The sequence below is a fragment of the Jaculus jaculus genome, chromosome 1 (genome assembly GCF_020740685.1).
Source record: "Jaculus jaculus isolate mJacJac1 chromosome 1, mJacJac1.mat.Y.cur, whole genome shotgun sequence".
NCBI lineage: Eukaryota > Metazoa > Chordata > Mammalia > Rodentia > Dipodidae > Jaculus > Jaculus jaculus.
Window position 1 is genome coordinate 66,575,827 of NC_059102.1, and position 15,795 is coordinate 66,591,621.

At 44.3% G+C, this 15,795-nt stretch overlaps 1 protein-coding gene across 1 annotated transcript in view; it reads right to left on the reverse strand.

Annotated features, from left to right (window-relative positions):
* Prune2 (prune homolog 2 with BCH domain) overlaps positions 1-15,795 on the reverse strand; it is a 309,960-nt gene that overhangs the window by 92,407 nt on the left and 201,758 nt on the right. The window contains exons 7-9 of the mRNA XM_045146033.1: positions 15,452-15,610; positions 5,936-12,485; positions 4,610-5,372 (exon numbers count right to left, since the gene is read on the reverse strand). Of these exons, the coding sequence (XP_045001968.1) occupies positions 4,610-5,372; positions 5,936-12,485; positions 15,452-15,610 (7,472 nt within the window). The remainder of the gene's footprint in view (positions 1-4,609; positions 5,373-5,935; positions 12,486-15,451; positions 15,611-15,795) is intronic.

Below are 15,795 nucleotides of genomic sequence, written 5' to 3' on the forward strand. Positions count from 1 at the left end.
TATTGTGAAAATGGCAATCTTACCAATACCAATCTACACAGTTAAGCCAATCCCCATCAAAATTTCAAGGGCAATCTTCATGGAAATGCAAAAAACAATCCAAAAATTCATTTGGAAGCACCAAAAACCTCAAATATCTAAAACAGCAACAAAAATAAGGCTGGTGGTATCACCATACCTCATTTTAACCTGTATTACAGAGCCATAGTAACAAAACCAGCATACTACTAGCACAAAATCAGACATGTAGATCAATGGAACAGAATATATAAGTCCAGGTAGCTATAGCCACCTGATCTTTGACAAAAATACCAAAATACTCACTGAAAGCCAGGTGTGGCGGCACATGCCTTTAATCCCAGCACTTGGGAGGCAGAGGTAAGAGGATTGCCATGAGTTCGAGACCACCCTAAGACTACATAGTGAATTTCAGGTCAGCCTGGGCTAGAGTGAGAGCCTACCTTGAAAAACAAAAAAACCAAAATACTCACTGGAGAAAAGACAGTATCTTCAGCAAATGGTGCTGGGAAAATTGGATATGTATCTGTACAAGGATGAAAATAGATCCTTATCCCTGTCTATGCACAAGAATTAAGTCCAAATGGATCAAAGTGTTTAATATCAGACCTGAAACTCTGAAACTGCAAGAGGACAAAGTAGGGGTAACCGTTCAACATATTGATCTTGGCAAAGACTTTCTGAATATAACCCCAATTGCTCAGGAAATAAAACCACTGATCAACCACTGTGACTTAATGAAATTACAAAGCTTTTGTACAGCAAAAGACACTGTGAGTAGAGCAAAGAGGCAACCTACAGAATGAGAGAAAATCTTTGTGAGCTATACATGTGACAGAGGATTAATACCCAAAATATACAAAGAGCTAAAAAACTAAATAATAAGAAATCAAACACCTAATTAAAAGATGGGCTATGGAACTAAATAGAGAGTCCTCAAAAGAAGAAATGTAGATGGCATATAAACATCTAAAAAATGTTCTGCATCCCTAGACATCAGGGAAATGCAGATTACAACTATGTTGAGATTCCATCTCACTCCTGGCAGATTGGCTACCATCATGAAAATAAATGACCATAAATGCTGGTGAAGATATGGGAAAAGAGGAACCCTTCTACACTGTTGGTGGGAATGCAATCTGAACCAGCCATTATGGAAATCACTGTGAAGGTTCCTGAGACAGCTAAAAATATATCTACCATATGACCCAGCTATAGAACTCCTAGGCATATATCCTAAAGACTCATCTCACTATCTTAGAAATACTTGCTCAACCATGTTTATTGCTGCTCTATTCACAATAGCTAGGAAATGGAACCAGATGGAACTAGATGTCCCTCAACTTATGAGTGGATAATGAAGATATAGCACATTTACACAATGGTATACTACTCAGTGGTAAAGAAAACTGAAATTATGAAAATTACAGGAAAATGGATGGATCTGGAAAGGACTATACTTAGTGAGTTAACCCAGGCCCAGAAAGCCAAATGTCATATGTTCTTTCTCATTTGTGGATCCTAGCTACAAATGACTGGAATTCTATGTCAGTAGCAGAGGCTGCTAAACTAGAAAAGGGAGATGAAGGGAATAGAAAGGGGGATGGGAACTTAACAGGATGGTATTGTATATACGTAAGTAGAAGAACAAATTAATGGGGGTAAAAATGTCTATGTGAGGTCAGGGGAAGAGATTGAATAAAGGAAAGGTGGAGATAGAGCTAATAAAAATATAAGAGGATATAAGTAAGTCACATGGTAACCTATTTTTTGGACAATGGATTACCAAGAAGCCATAGATTGTTACTAGAAAATTTCAGTGTCAGGGATGGGTACCTTCCAGTGAGTTGTTGGCCAGGCTGGTTATTGACACCCTCAAAACATTACAGGCCATTGCTGAGGCCCCTGGTTTCCCACCAGGAATAGATGGCAAGACCCTATTGCTGAAAACTCCACATACTTGGGCTGTAAGGCCACTGAGAAATCCTGCTGGAACTGAGCTGAAAACCTCCTCCATGTAGACCAGCTGACAGAAAGTTGGAAAAATCCATTCTGCATGCAGTTCAATGGGAGAGAGAATTCATCAGTAGAGCTACTCAACAGTGGACACTGGATGCCTTAAATTTGGACAGCCAGGCCAAATGAGCCAATGGGTGTCATAGTGGCATGCCTGTTATGGGGGGGAACCAACCACTCTCTAATTGGACTGGAGGCCTGCTCCATGGAAGGGAATATATCCCTGATACTGAAAACCTACAACAGGGATATTCATGAGCCCTAGGGGTGCAATGCTTGCTGGTGTCTGGATAAATGTATAAATATGCTCGCCAAACTGCCTGGTAAACACTTCTCTTAATGTTCACACCAATATATTAATGATACTCTCACTTTTGGTAGAGAAGCTTCTCTTTTCATAGGGTAGTGACCTTGGGATGCCTCAGAAGGCTCCATGGAGCTGAGAAGAAGTGACAGAGGAGCACTTAGCACTGAAATATCTCTATCATATCTTCAAAGACTCAGGGTCCATTGTGGAAGAGGTGGTAGGAAGAATGTAAGAGCCAAAGGAAGGGTAGGAATCCTTACAATGTGCTCCTCCAGACACAAAATGGCCTGGATATCCATGACCTCACAGTGCCTAACACTACCTACACAAGACCATCATAATAGGAGGAAAAGATCATGACATAAAAATAAAAGAGAGACTAATTGAGAAAGGGAGGAGATATGATAGTGAGTAGAGTTTCAAAGGAGAAAGTGGGGGGAAGGAGGGAATTACTATGGGATATTGTCTACAACTATGGAAGTTGTCAATAAAAAATAAATTAAAAAATAATATAAATGAAAGAGACTGAATGAGGAGGGAAGGGGTATGCTGGATAGTGGAGTTTCAAAGGAGAAAGTGGGAGGAGGGAGGGAATTACCATGGGTTATTGTCTACAATTATGGAAGTTTGCAATAAAAAATAAATTTAAGAAAGAAAGAAAATCCAAATAGAGGTGCATCCTGCAATATAAGACCAAATTAGTACTAATTTGGATTCCACTCTCCCCAAGGGGGATTGAACTCTGGGCCTCAAACATGTTAGGCAGGAGTTCTACAATTGAACCACTGAAATATATCCCCATGCTGATCTGGATCTTCCCAACTCCTGGCAAGGTTTCATTCCCGCCCAGGCTGACCTGGAACTCACTCTGTAGCTCAACTCACAGCAAAACTATCTCTGCCTAGATCTTGATTACACAAAAACTACAATAAGAAAGGACATCACTGGAATAAATGGGAGGTTGAAAAAAATCATTTGTATAGTTACTCAAAATATGTTGCTACACTTACTGTTATTGATGGAAACTACAAATTTAAATAAAATAAAAATCACCTGTTATTAAGCCAAGACTGTCCTGGAACTAACTTACTCTCTGTTGGAGAATCTGCTTCTCTTTTTCAGATAGATGCAGATCCTAAGGAGAGAGACACCCCATCATACCTCAAAAGGGCCCCGGATGAAACTAAGGAAAATTAGAGAAACAAGCAAGGGTGCTGTTTTCCTGATAAGCCAGATGCCAGCACAAGGGGGAAGGAGACCAACATAGAGAAAAATCAACTCCTACCAAATCAGAGAGCCAGAGCCTCAGAGGCCCCCAACACCTCATCACTGAAGCAGACCAAAAATGAACCCAACATGGCTCAGGGCAATTTTGCGGAAGAGGGGGCAGAAAGAATGTCAGAGCCACATGTTGGGCCAGGATATGCAGAGACATTTATGGCACCAATAACTGTGGGCTAACTCCACAATGCACGACCCATAAACCTCAAGAAGGAGGTGCCAATGGGGAGGGGGTAGGTCATGGATGAGCCTAATAATGGTACCAAACTGCCCGTATTTGCTAAATAGAAAACTAATAATTTTTTTTTTAATGTACAGAAATTGTGAATGGTAGAAACCTCTTTATCACTCTGACTGTATCATTAGGACTCAAGACATGACCATTGGCATAACAGCACTAAACAGACAGCTAGTGTCAAACTTTCAAGGTGAGTCAGGCATGACATTAACCGTGTATCAGTCATGTGCAGTAAGACTCATTACAGTTTGTGTGATTATTGTATTTTATTTTTGGTCAGTCAAAACTCCAAAATATAATGAAATAATAGCATTTACCCTTAAAAAAAAAAAGAAACTCCTTGAACCTTGAGTTCCTTTTCCCCTATCCCACCTTTACTCTCTCTACCAGCATGTAAGGATCAAATGAGATGATGTGTGCAAACTGCCCTGTACATGGTAGGCACCAAAGAATTGCTGGTGCTGCCCATTCTATTTCCAGTTGCTCATTTCGGTTACACGGGTACTCTGGTTCCTATGGATTTGAGAGTAGGTGTACCCTCTGGAAGAATGGTCTTATTTCAGCTGAAAATGCACATAGTCGTCATTTGGGTTATAGTTTCCTAGCAGCTGCTTTTACTGAAGTTGTCTTGTGATAAATATGAGCAAAGTTCCCTTTACTCACGTGTTCTATTTCATAACCCCTCACCACTGCACTGCTTTCTATATAAAACAGTTTTCAAGGGGGAAAAATATAGTGCATTTGCTTACCCATTTGGTCTTGGCTTTCTGGTTTCAGGCTCAAGGAACTCTGTCTCCTCCTCCATTTCCCCTTTGGGGATCTTGTTTTTCTGAGAAGGCTGTGGTGAAAGCATTTTCCATTCATTTTCAGGGGTGACAGTCTGCATTGGAACTGCATCCGGGCCAGCCTGAGCTCTGCCCTGGCTCTTGCATAATTTACTTCCCAAACCAGAAACTTCCTCTAGCACTAAAGATTTTGAAGGCTTCATTTCTCCCAGAACCTGCGTCTGGGGATCCTTTCCTAACTTGAGATCTGAGAACTGCTCTATTGTCATGCCAGACCATCTAGGTTCTAAATCCTTAGCTTCTGACGATGGGTTTCCAACCTCACCATGGCCCAAGACCATCCAACTCTGGTCTTGTGCAGGACATCCAAGAGATATCATCTTATCATCTTTGGAAAACATTCTCTCTGCAGAATCTTTTTCTTCATTTAAAGAGGCAGGCTGATGCCTTTCTGAAAAGTTTGCTAGCTGAGTTTCTGGCAGCCCTGTTTCTTCAGAGCCTATACACTCTCTTTCTAATTCAGGTATGGTTTCTCTTGCTTCACAGACCTCTGGCTTCAAGGGTGGATCTTCTTCATGGCTTACAAGTATGTAATCAATAGAAAGTGCATGATGATCTTCATTCTTCTCTGTGTATCTTTCTTCCTTGGATTTTGATTTTAGCTTTTCAGGCTCCTGTGTGGGAATTACTTCTTCTTCATCTAACTCTAATAGTTCCTTGCTGACACCTAGCATATGAAAGTGAGAAGGGGAGAACGAGAATTAATTAACACATCATATGATCTAGAATCTTTGCACACCATCACCTGAAAAGGTGACTTAATAAATATATTTTTTTTAAAGATAGACAGTTTTTTTTAATTAATTTATTTATTTATTTGAGAGCGACAGACACAGAGAGAAAGACAGATAGAGGGAGAGAGAGAGAATGGGCGCGCCAGGGCCTCCAGCCTCTGCAAACGAACTCCAGACACGTGCGCCCCCTTGTGCATCTGGCTAACGCGGGACCTGGGGAACTGAGCCTTGAACCGGGGTCCTTAGGCTTCACAGGCAAGCGCTTAACTGCTAAGCCATCTCTCCAGCCCTTAATAAATATTTTTATTTTGTAAGCCCATTTAATTTTTTCATGCACACGGAGTGGTTTTATAATATAAGCACTAAATTTATAACAGTTACACAGAAAATTGGTTATACATGTATCAGAAATATAGGTCTTTTCTTCCTACATGGGATGAGAATGCTTTACAAATGCACTTGTTTAATTAACTAGTGGGAGCGGAGTGTTGCTTACCATTTGGTGGTCCCATGTCTCCACCTGCTGGCGAGTCAGAATGGTCCGTTTCTACTTCCCAGTCAATATTGCATGAAGAGGACTCAACATTGGAACCTGATCCTCCTAGGGGTGAAGAAAGGGACTCCAGCTCTTCATGAGCATGCAGAACTACCAGCTGGTGCCCAGCGAATTTCCTCTCGGTCTCCGCGTGGCTTCCCTCACTTTGATCAGGAAGGGCGGAGAGCAACACCGCTGCGGCTTCGCTCCCCAGGGATGCATCCTCTGGAGACTCAGCTTTCTGGGCTGTTTCAGCAGCACCACAGGTCGGCTCTGTGAGGTAGGACAAGTCAAAGGGAGGTGTGTACGGCACCAGTGATTGCTTCCGAGAGTCTTCCTCCAAGGACAGGTCACCACCATAGTGGAAGTGTTCAGGCTCTTTCATTAGATCTTCATCGATATTCTGGCCCATTACATCATATTCAAAATCACCCCAGGAGGCTTCAGATGAACAGATATCTTGCTTCGCTGCATCCCCATCAAGTGGTGTTTCGAGGTGGCCTTCTGATAATGTTAACCTACTCATATCATCTATTGTTCCCGTAGAAGTGTTGAGGCCGGAGGCATCACTGAAGCTGTTGTCCAAGGCAGCGTCACTTACATCCAGGCAGATGTCTGAGGCTAGGACATCAATAACTGCAGCAGGATTCTCAGGATCCAAAGGCTGCTCACTGTCAGGCAAGGTTCTAGCTCCTGTCTGACTCTTGGGAACAAAGTTGGCTGACACCCAAGGGTCGTTTCCTTCCACAGTCAACTCCTGCTGAGTTACAAAAATGGTAGTTTCTACATTTCTGAGTGTTGGGATTGCTCTTTCAACAGGTTCCAAAATTGGTGTGGTGTCTGGGCTGGTTCCATTTTCTGATGCTTTTAAACCAGTATTGTCACCATTCACTTCAGGAGGCTCAAAAGAACCTTTTTGAGAGGCAGGATGAGAGGAGCTATTTACACCTTCTTGACTGCTGATTGGAGGCAGTGGAATCACATTTTCAGAACAGAGTTCTGAATTATGAGGGACAGATTCCTGCCCAGGCTCCTGACTGGGTTCTTCGTTCATCTTTGACACAGTGAGATCAAGTGCACTGGAATCCACTTCAGGTCCTGGGGAACTCCTTATGTGCTGCTCTGTCTCTTGCTTTGCTTCAGAATCATGACATACATCAGGGTTGTCGGAGGTCTGGGGACTGTTGTCATGGTCACAGTGAGTCAGTATATCAGGATTCTCACCATCAGCTTTTAAAGTGAAGGGTTGCTTGGCATCCATCCATAAGTCAGGTGAAGCTGAGGACAGTTGTCCACCCTCTTGGAAGTTGTCATGTAAAATATCTGGAGTAAAAGTTTCCCGGGGGTCCTCACTGGGGCTGGAGCCAACCCATTCAGAGCCTGGCTTATTTATCAGTTGTGTGGGAGTCGTGACAGCAGAAAGATTGTCTGTGGCGAGGCTTGATTGTGCCATCTCCCTGATGTATGCTTTCTCTTGTTCCCACCAATGTGCTTCTTGGCACTCAATGATTGAAGCGTTATCTGTACCACATCCGTTTCCATCTGTGTGAGTAAATGCTGGGTCTGGCTGATCCCAGCCAGGTAGCATGGTATCCTGGCACTGCTCCTGGGTGGGAGTTTCAGCAGGGATTACATCCCTGCCAGAAGACATGAAGGTTTGCTGTGCACATTCTTTTTCAGTAGTTTGGTCCAATGCTGCTAGCTGACTAAACTGATTGGCATCTGGGTCTGGCTGCCTTGGTTGAATGTTCCAAAGCTTTTCATGAGAGTTGTCCTCATCACTCTCCAGAAAGGGTGACTGATGTTCATTGTCGAAAAGATCAGTACTATGTGCTTCTATAGAGTCATTACTGCCCTGAATGTGTACTCCCCAGGGACTCATATTCTGGTATACCGAAGGATTTGTGTCTAACCCATCCTTTGAGTCAGACAATTCCTTTCCCAATGTTCTTTCAGTTGGTCTCCCTTCCTGTAGAGTGGCATTCCACCACTCACTGCTCTCAGCTGAGAAGCCAAGCATTTCCAAGTTAGAGTTTGGTTCAGTTTTGGAAGATACTTGCCATATATTATCTCCTCTACCCCCTGATTCTGCAGAGCTTGTCTCTTTCTCCATGTAGGTGACCTGTATTTCAGTCTCCAGGAATGGGGAGATGTTCCACGGATCATGGATGGTTTGTTGATTGTCACAGAATGGGTTTGACTTACTCTCATTCTCTGCTGGGTCTGAATTGCCTACATTGTCAGAAGGCTCAGAGTTGGGATCTTCTGTGGCCCAGAACTTAGATTCAGCCACCGAATCCCAAGCTCTGGGTTCATTCTGAGCAACCTGACATGTGGCCAAAGAAGTCTCTTTCTTTGTGGACTCTTCTTCACCTACACTGTCATCATCAGAACCCGAGCTTGTGGACCTCACAGTGGTATCCTCTGGCTGCACAATTTTGGGGAAATCACATTCATTTTTCTCTTGATTGCTAATTGTTAGGTTGCCTTCCTGATACAAACCATAATATTCTGAATATTTGTCTGTTTCAGGACTGGATGACGAGGATAAGGAATCGTCATGCATTGAATCATTTGAAATCTCTAAAAATTTAGGACCCTTGTGATAGAAGCTCTTATCAGACTCATCCTTTCTGTCTTTCCCTAAGTCTTTCATATCAGCAATGACTTTTGTTTGGCCCTCCGTGGCTGTTGGCTCTAGTTCTTGATGATCCTGTTCACTTGTGTCACCTGTGTTCTCTTTCTGGTGCTCAGCACTGGGCGCATGGCTCCGGGAAGACAAAGCAGCTGAAGAGTTCTTTTTCTCAGGGCCCAAAGCACTGGAACGAGTACACTCACTAGAAATGCTATCGCTATCATGACTTTCAGGCGAATGGGCTCCTGGAAAACCATTGTCGGTGTCCTGAACTTTAAGACTCTTGGTTACTTCCGAACTTATATGACTATCCCACACATCACTGTCTGTAGGGCTATCCCAAACAACAGTACCTTGGGGGGATTCATGAGGTGGCCTTTCAGTTACTCTTTCTGGCTCCAGAATGATACAGTCTTCAGTCTTCTCAAGCTCCATTTCAGATACAGGTACATTTTTTATTAGGTTCATCATACCCACAGTTTCAGTAGTTTCACACCAATTTCTAGGATGGACAAGAGGCTCTTCATAGGCCTCTTCTGCTTGCATGTTACTCGTGGATGCCTCTATTTGCAGAGAACAGGAATCTGGATTGTAAGACCCCCTGTCAAATTGTGAAACTTCCTCTCGTTTCTCGGTTTCAGGGCTGGAGGTGACTGAAAGAGAACTGATTTCACCTGACTCAGTGCAGATTTCTTGACGTTCAGCTGCAACTGAACAGGAGAGTTCTTGGTCTCTGGGGTCTTTCCCAGAGAGCCCTGGAGCACCATCCACCCCAGCATCCATCACTGCTTCCTTATCAAAGTGCTTCCTGTCCAAGGCTTCCCAGGCTTCATTCTCACTCTCATTTTGCCCATAGTTTTGAGCTACCCATGGATCTGTGTGTCCTGCACTTTCAAAGCTGTTTGCCAAGGGTGCCCTGTCAACTGGCAGGGATCCTGTCCATGTGTCTTGGTTGTCAGGATGAGGTATAAGTGCTGGTGACTCAGTGACTCCAGAGGCTTCAAACATGTGACTATCCTTAGCACTGACTGAATGGCTGGAATTTTCAGGAGGCAAATTGCTTTGTTGTGAATCCATAATATATGGTGAGCCTGGTAACCTGGGTGGTGATATGTCTATATCTCGCATCATGGAATCCCAGATATCATTTGCAATTAACTGCCCGCTTTTCTTATTGAGGGTGTGATATTCATTGGAAACAGTGTCCCTGCTGTGTTCAGCAGATGCAGGTTGTTCCCAGTCTCCCTGATTTGCTTCCTGATACTCAGTGCCCCATGGTTCTACCTGTTTCACAGAGAACCGGGTTTCTGGTTCCATGCTTTCGGCAACGTAGCCTTCTGCTTGACCATCACCTGTGATGGCCACACCCCCGCTACAGTCATCCCAGTCCAAGTCATTATCCATATCTGAGATTGTTGCAGTGGACTGTGTGTCCTCCAGGATCACTCTGTTCCATACATCGACACTGTCGGCGGCTGTCTGCCGTGAGTTGGTGCTGCTGTGCAGAAGGGTGAGCTGCCGGTTGGCCTCATTGTACAACTGCATCATGCAGGGATCATCGTAGCTGGATGGGCTGCTTTCCCCTATGCCATCCTCCATGGAGACACTCTTACCATCTGCATTCTCTGTCTTGAGTAAATCTTTGTCCGGATCATGTGTGGCATTTTCTTCCATCCTGTCATCTGCAAGAGGTGACACCCACATGTCCAGGTTCCCAGGACCTGAACTGATCCGATTTCTGGGCGGCTGCAGAGGTGGTGGGGGAACTTCTGCCTGCTCAGCGGTAGAGTTAGCATCTTTTGCCTCAAAATCTTCCTGTTTAACAAATGGCTTGTTTTCTGACTCTTTGTCCTCTCCAGCACATGTTGGTGACGTGTAGGAGTCAGAGGTGGAGTAGTTGGTGTCTAAGGGAGATGGCACAGAACCGTCTCCTATGTTGGACGTGCTGTAGTCAGAGCACTTATATGACAAGAAGGAATCTTCCCAAGGAGAGATAACTTCTGGCCTTCCCTGTTTAATATTTTCCTCAAAGAGTTTCCAGGAATCTTCCTTTCCATATGCCTTCCCCCTTGGCTCAGGATCCAATATGCCATGCTCATCTTCCTGTGGTGGCTTAGAGGCGGTCTGTGTTAGATCCATACCAGAATGGGGATTTCCACATGCAGGGATACTGTCCCTGGAGTCATTGCAGTTTTTGGCCCAGATTTCCAGAGCTGCTTCTTCACTGACCTCACCCTGAGAGCCATCCAGTCTTTCTGCCACAGGGAGAGCAAGCCCGCTCTTTGCCATAGCCCACTCATTTGGCTCCCGCATAGCAGGTGTCTCGCTAGTTGTTGGGTGAAGATTCCAGGTCGTGTTCAAAGGGTCACCATCATCTTCTTTATGGAATGCACCCCAGGCGGGGAAGGACACTGCAACCGTGGGCTCACTATTATCTGGAGGGTTTCCCCAGGGCTCAGGCATTGCTGTTGGGGAGTGACTGGAATGCCACAAAGCAGAAAAATCTTCTATCAGGTGGTTTGTTCCTTGAGGAGAAGGAACATCTGGCAAACATGGTTTCTCACCGGGCAGCTGCTGGAATGAGCAGCTTTCCTCCTTTCGATTCTGAGTATCTTTGCTACTCACTTCAACCTGTCCAAATTCTAATTCCCAGAGACTTGACTTTGGAAATTCAACACCCTTTGGTTGAAATACAGAATCAGAGGCTCTTCTATCACCTGGGATGGGCTTCTGCTCTTTCCATGATTCAGGGCTCTGGAAGACAGATTCTTGTTCACTGGAGCTCCATGTGTCTACAGTGTTTTTGGGGTCAGTTTCCAAGCCACCCCACCAGCTGCTGCACCGTGTCCGGGTCTGTGGTAGTCCCAGGTGCTCTGTGTCAATTGCTTTTTGGATCATATCTTCTGGATAGAGTGCAGCTGGCTCTTCAGTGGATGGTGAGCTTTCTACAAAGCTATTCATAGGTGTTGGTGGGATTCTTTTCCCAATATTTTTTAGCCTTTCTGGAGGAGGAGATTCATTGGCCATAAAATCTGGCAGGCTCAAATTTCTTTCAGAATTATCTCCTAGACTTTCTTGTCTTTGGACAAATTCTTCATCAAACTCCACAAGATTGTCTTTGCTAGCCTCTGACAGAAGTGAACTGGAGGAATAATTGGACATGGTGATGCCCATCTCAAGGTGTTTAGGCCCCGCAGGGAGCTGTCCTTCTGACCAGTCACTGTTGGGGAAGTCATCTGTTGGGGAGTAGTCTGCAGAATGGGAAGATGGTTGGGACTGTCCAGAAACCATGGGTGCTGGGTCAAAGTTGAAGAGGTCGAAGTGTTCACTGTGCTCCCCAGACAGTGTATGCTCCTCTGCAACTACCCCTTCAGGGATGGGACTGTAGGAGTCAAATCCTGGGAGAAGACTGTGGTGAGGCCCAGCACCTTCACCCACTGGGCTGTCATCACTGAGGAACACTGAGCTCTCCTTGGATGAACGGCTGCTCCTAATGGTGGCCAACCCACTGTCTGGGCTAACAAGGTCTATGTTGACATCCACCTGGGCCTGATTAGAGTCATTGAGGTCTGGAGGATTTTCTATGAAATTCACAGAGCTGGGTTGTGGCTCTATGTCAGAGCCATACAACTCCATGATCCCAGAAGAGCCCTGAGAGAGGGGTGCGCTGCCTGCTACAGCTTCTGTTGAGGATGTCCGGCTGTTGGAGACCATCTCTGGACACCTTCTATTGATGACTTCCTTGACAAGGAGAACCACCTGATCACAAGTCACGGAAGAGTTCTCCTGTTGGTAGACCAGGATCTCATCACAGCCACATTCGAAGGGTTCTAGCTCCAGGCAAGGGTTCTGACACTCTTCTAGCTCACAGCAAATCTGTGGGGAGTCACAAGAGGTTCATTGAGCATGCAGGCAGTTTCTGCATTTTGAAATTTGTCTTTCTTTTTGAGACAGGGTCTCACATAGCCCAGGCTGGCCTGGAACTTGCTATGTAGCTAAGAATGGCCTTGAACTTCTCTAGTCCTCCTACTTCTACCTTCTGTGTTATGGGATTATAGACATGCACCATCATGCTAGTTTTACTTAGTGGTTGGGGCTGCACTCAGAGATTCAAGCATGCTAGACATTCTACATAATCAGCTATATTCTTAGCATCATTAATTTTTCTTAATATAAATTTAATCTCTGTCTATCTGTCTAAAACAAAGATTTTAAACAATAGAGATCTGATCCCCACTTGATCTCTCACCAACCCCTTCTCCAAGTCTGTCAAACTGTCTTCTCATTTAACTCGAAATTAACTTGTTAACTGCTCAACTTCATTTGCTCTTTCTTTTAAAAAATTATTTATTTATTTCTTTATTAGAGACAGAGGATGAGAAAAAGGGAAAGAATGGGTGCTCCAGGGCCTCCAGCCACTGGAAATGTACATCTGGCTAACATGGGACCTAGAGAATTGAACCTGGGTCCTTAGGCTTTGCAGACAAGTACCTTAACTGCTAAGCCAGCTCTCCAGCCATCATTTGCTCTTATAGGTAAAGAGATTTAAAACTGTCTATCTCCTCTCCTAGGGGTAATGTAACACCATTTTGCAGCAAGTGTGAGATTCAAGTTTGCAAGACATCTGGATGCTGACAAGAACTGATGGCCCAAACTTGGAATAGGGGAAGGGCAGGCAGGCAGGTCTACCATAGCAACAGGGAACATAAAAGTGAAGGAGAAAGTAGGTAAGAACAAGGAGCTACTGGGGCTGAGCCTCCCTACTACACACAGGCCCTTCCGTTCTTTCCTGCTCCAGGAACACACACATAGATCTCTAACAGATGAAGCCACCTCGGAGGAAGAGGGACATTAAGACAGACAGACAGACAGACAGACAGCAGTGCAAGACCAGAACTGGGATATAGCCTGTCTATGTATAGGGCACACAAAATGCCTTAACTGCTAAGCCATCTCTCTAGGCCCAGAGTCTCTGTTTCTTGATCCACCAAGATCTCACTGCCATAGATGTCAAGCCTTCTTCACCACAATGGACTGCATCCCTGAACTGGGAGCCTCAATCAACCTCTCTGCTCCTTTTAGTTGCTTCTGCCAGGTTTTCTGTCACAATGACAAGGAGAGGAATGACTATACCTCTGAAGCCAAATGCAGGGTGAAGCACTGACAAAGTCACTGATTGTTTACATGGATGAGAGGAAGGGATACAAAAGCATCTGTGGCAGGTCAGGGTGTTCTTATCTGAACTTGAGCAAGCCCAGATAGACCAGAGACCATAAGCAGAAAGGAAGCCAGATGGGGCTTGTAGACAACAGAAAGGGAGGATGCAGGGTGGAGAGATTGCTTAGTGGCTAAGGTACTTGCCTGTAAAGCCTAAGCACCCAGGATCGATTCCCTAGTACCTACATAAGCCAGACGCACATGGTGACACATGCAGTTTGTTTCTAATGGCTAGAGGCCCTGGGACATCCATTTTCTCTGTCTCTATCTCAAATAAACACACACACACACACACACACACACACACACACACACTTTTGGTTTTCTGAGGTACGGTCTCACTCTAGCCCAGGCTGACCTGGAATTCACTCTGTATTCTCAGGGTGGCCTTGAACCCATGGTGATCCCACTACTTCTGCCTCCCAAGTACTGGGATTAAAGGCATGAGCCACCACAACTGGCTCAATAAAAATATATTTTAAAAAGTTTTTAAAAAAGAAAGAAGGGATATGGAAAAGAGGAGAAACTTTGTCTCTTGCTGCCTGTGGGTAGCCAAGTGAGAAAAGATGAGGGTTAAGTATCCTGTAATCATGTGATTCATATTCACCAATAACGTATGTTATGATATGACTTATTAAGCATACTGGTCTGGTATATCTAGTGGCCTATTTTGATTAACTTTGTATGTTTATTTTTCCTTTTTTTCCCTTAATTTCCTAAGCCTTGGGTTAAAAGACTCAGTTATCAACCTAGACAATCCAACTGATGCCCCAACTCCTAGAGACTTTCATTAAAGCCTCAAGTCATTAGCCCTTGTTAGTTATCTTCAGGGGTGCAATCTCAGAAGAAAGCAGTCCCCCAAAGGACTAGACCTCATTTGTGTAAGAAAACCATTAGGATGTAGTATAGAAGAGGACTAGTGATGGGCCTTTACTATGGTTTTGTGTGCTGGAAGCCTGGCCCCCAGTGTGGTGGAGAGGTGGTGGAACCTTTACAAGATAGGGTCTGAGGCTGGGGAGATGGCTTAGTGGATAAAGCTGTCGCACTGCAAGATTGAAGGGGGGTCATAAAAAAAGACATCAAAGTGGAAGAGAGACTAGTTGAACAGAAGGAGTGGAAAGGTCGTAAAGTTGGGCAGAGGTAGGACCTAGGTCATAAAGGTCCTACCCTAAGAATAAATTAATGAAGGTTTCATGGACTAGATGAATTCTTATGAGAATGGGTGGTAAAAGAGCAAGTTTGGCTGTCTCAGCTCACACTTTTACTTCTTGGCTCACCATGTGATCCTTTCTGCTCATACAACCACTATTGTGATTCTATCCACCAGACAGCCCTCACCCCAGCAGTGGAGAAGCCAGTTCTATGACCTTGAATTGCCACATGTGTGAGCTTAATATTTTTTTTCTTTATATAGTACTAAATCTTAAGTATGTTTGTCATAGCAACACCAAGTGAACTAATACAGATGCTCTACAAAAACTCAATGCACAATATACCCCAACATTTTCTAAACGCCAAATCTCAAAGACACTATCTCTTGGACCTTCTTGTAAGCCACCAGTCATGTCCAAAAACTTGGTGGGTAAGGATGACATGAAGCACGTTGGCGTCAGAGGAAGGCTCACCTGACTGCACAGCTCCAGGTTCTGGGAGTACACAGCGACCTGTCGTCTTGGCTGCTGCTCCTCTGATATGCAGTTTGCCAACAAGATGAGGACATCAAACCCAAACTTGTCTGTGAACGCTTTCAGATCACTGGTGATGTTGCTGTGGAACAGGCAGCTCTGAAACAAAACATGCAGTTTTACTGTCAACCTGCTCTCTGCAGGGAGTTGGGCCTATGAAGTAGCAGGGCAGATATGTAAAATTAGTAGTGAAATAAATGCTTTGCTTTAAGAAAGTATGGAAATGTTCATGTTCTGGCTTAAAATAAATGTTATTGATTGTTTTTGTTTCCCAAACTAAGTGA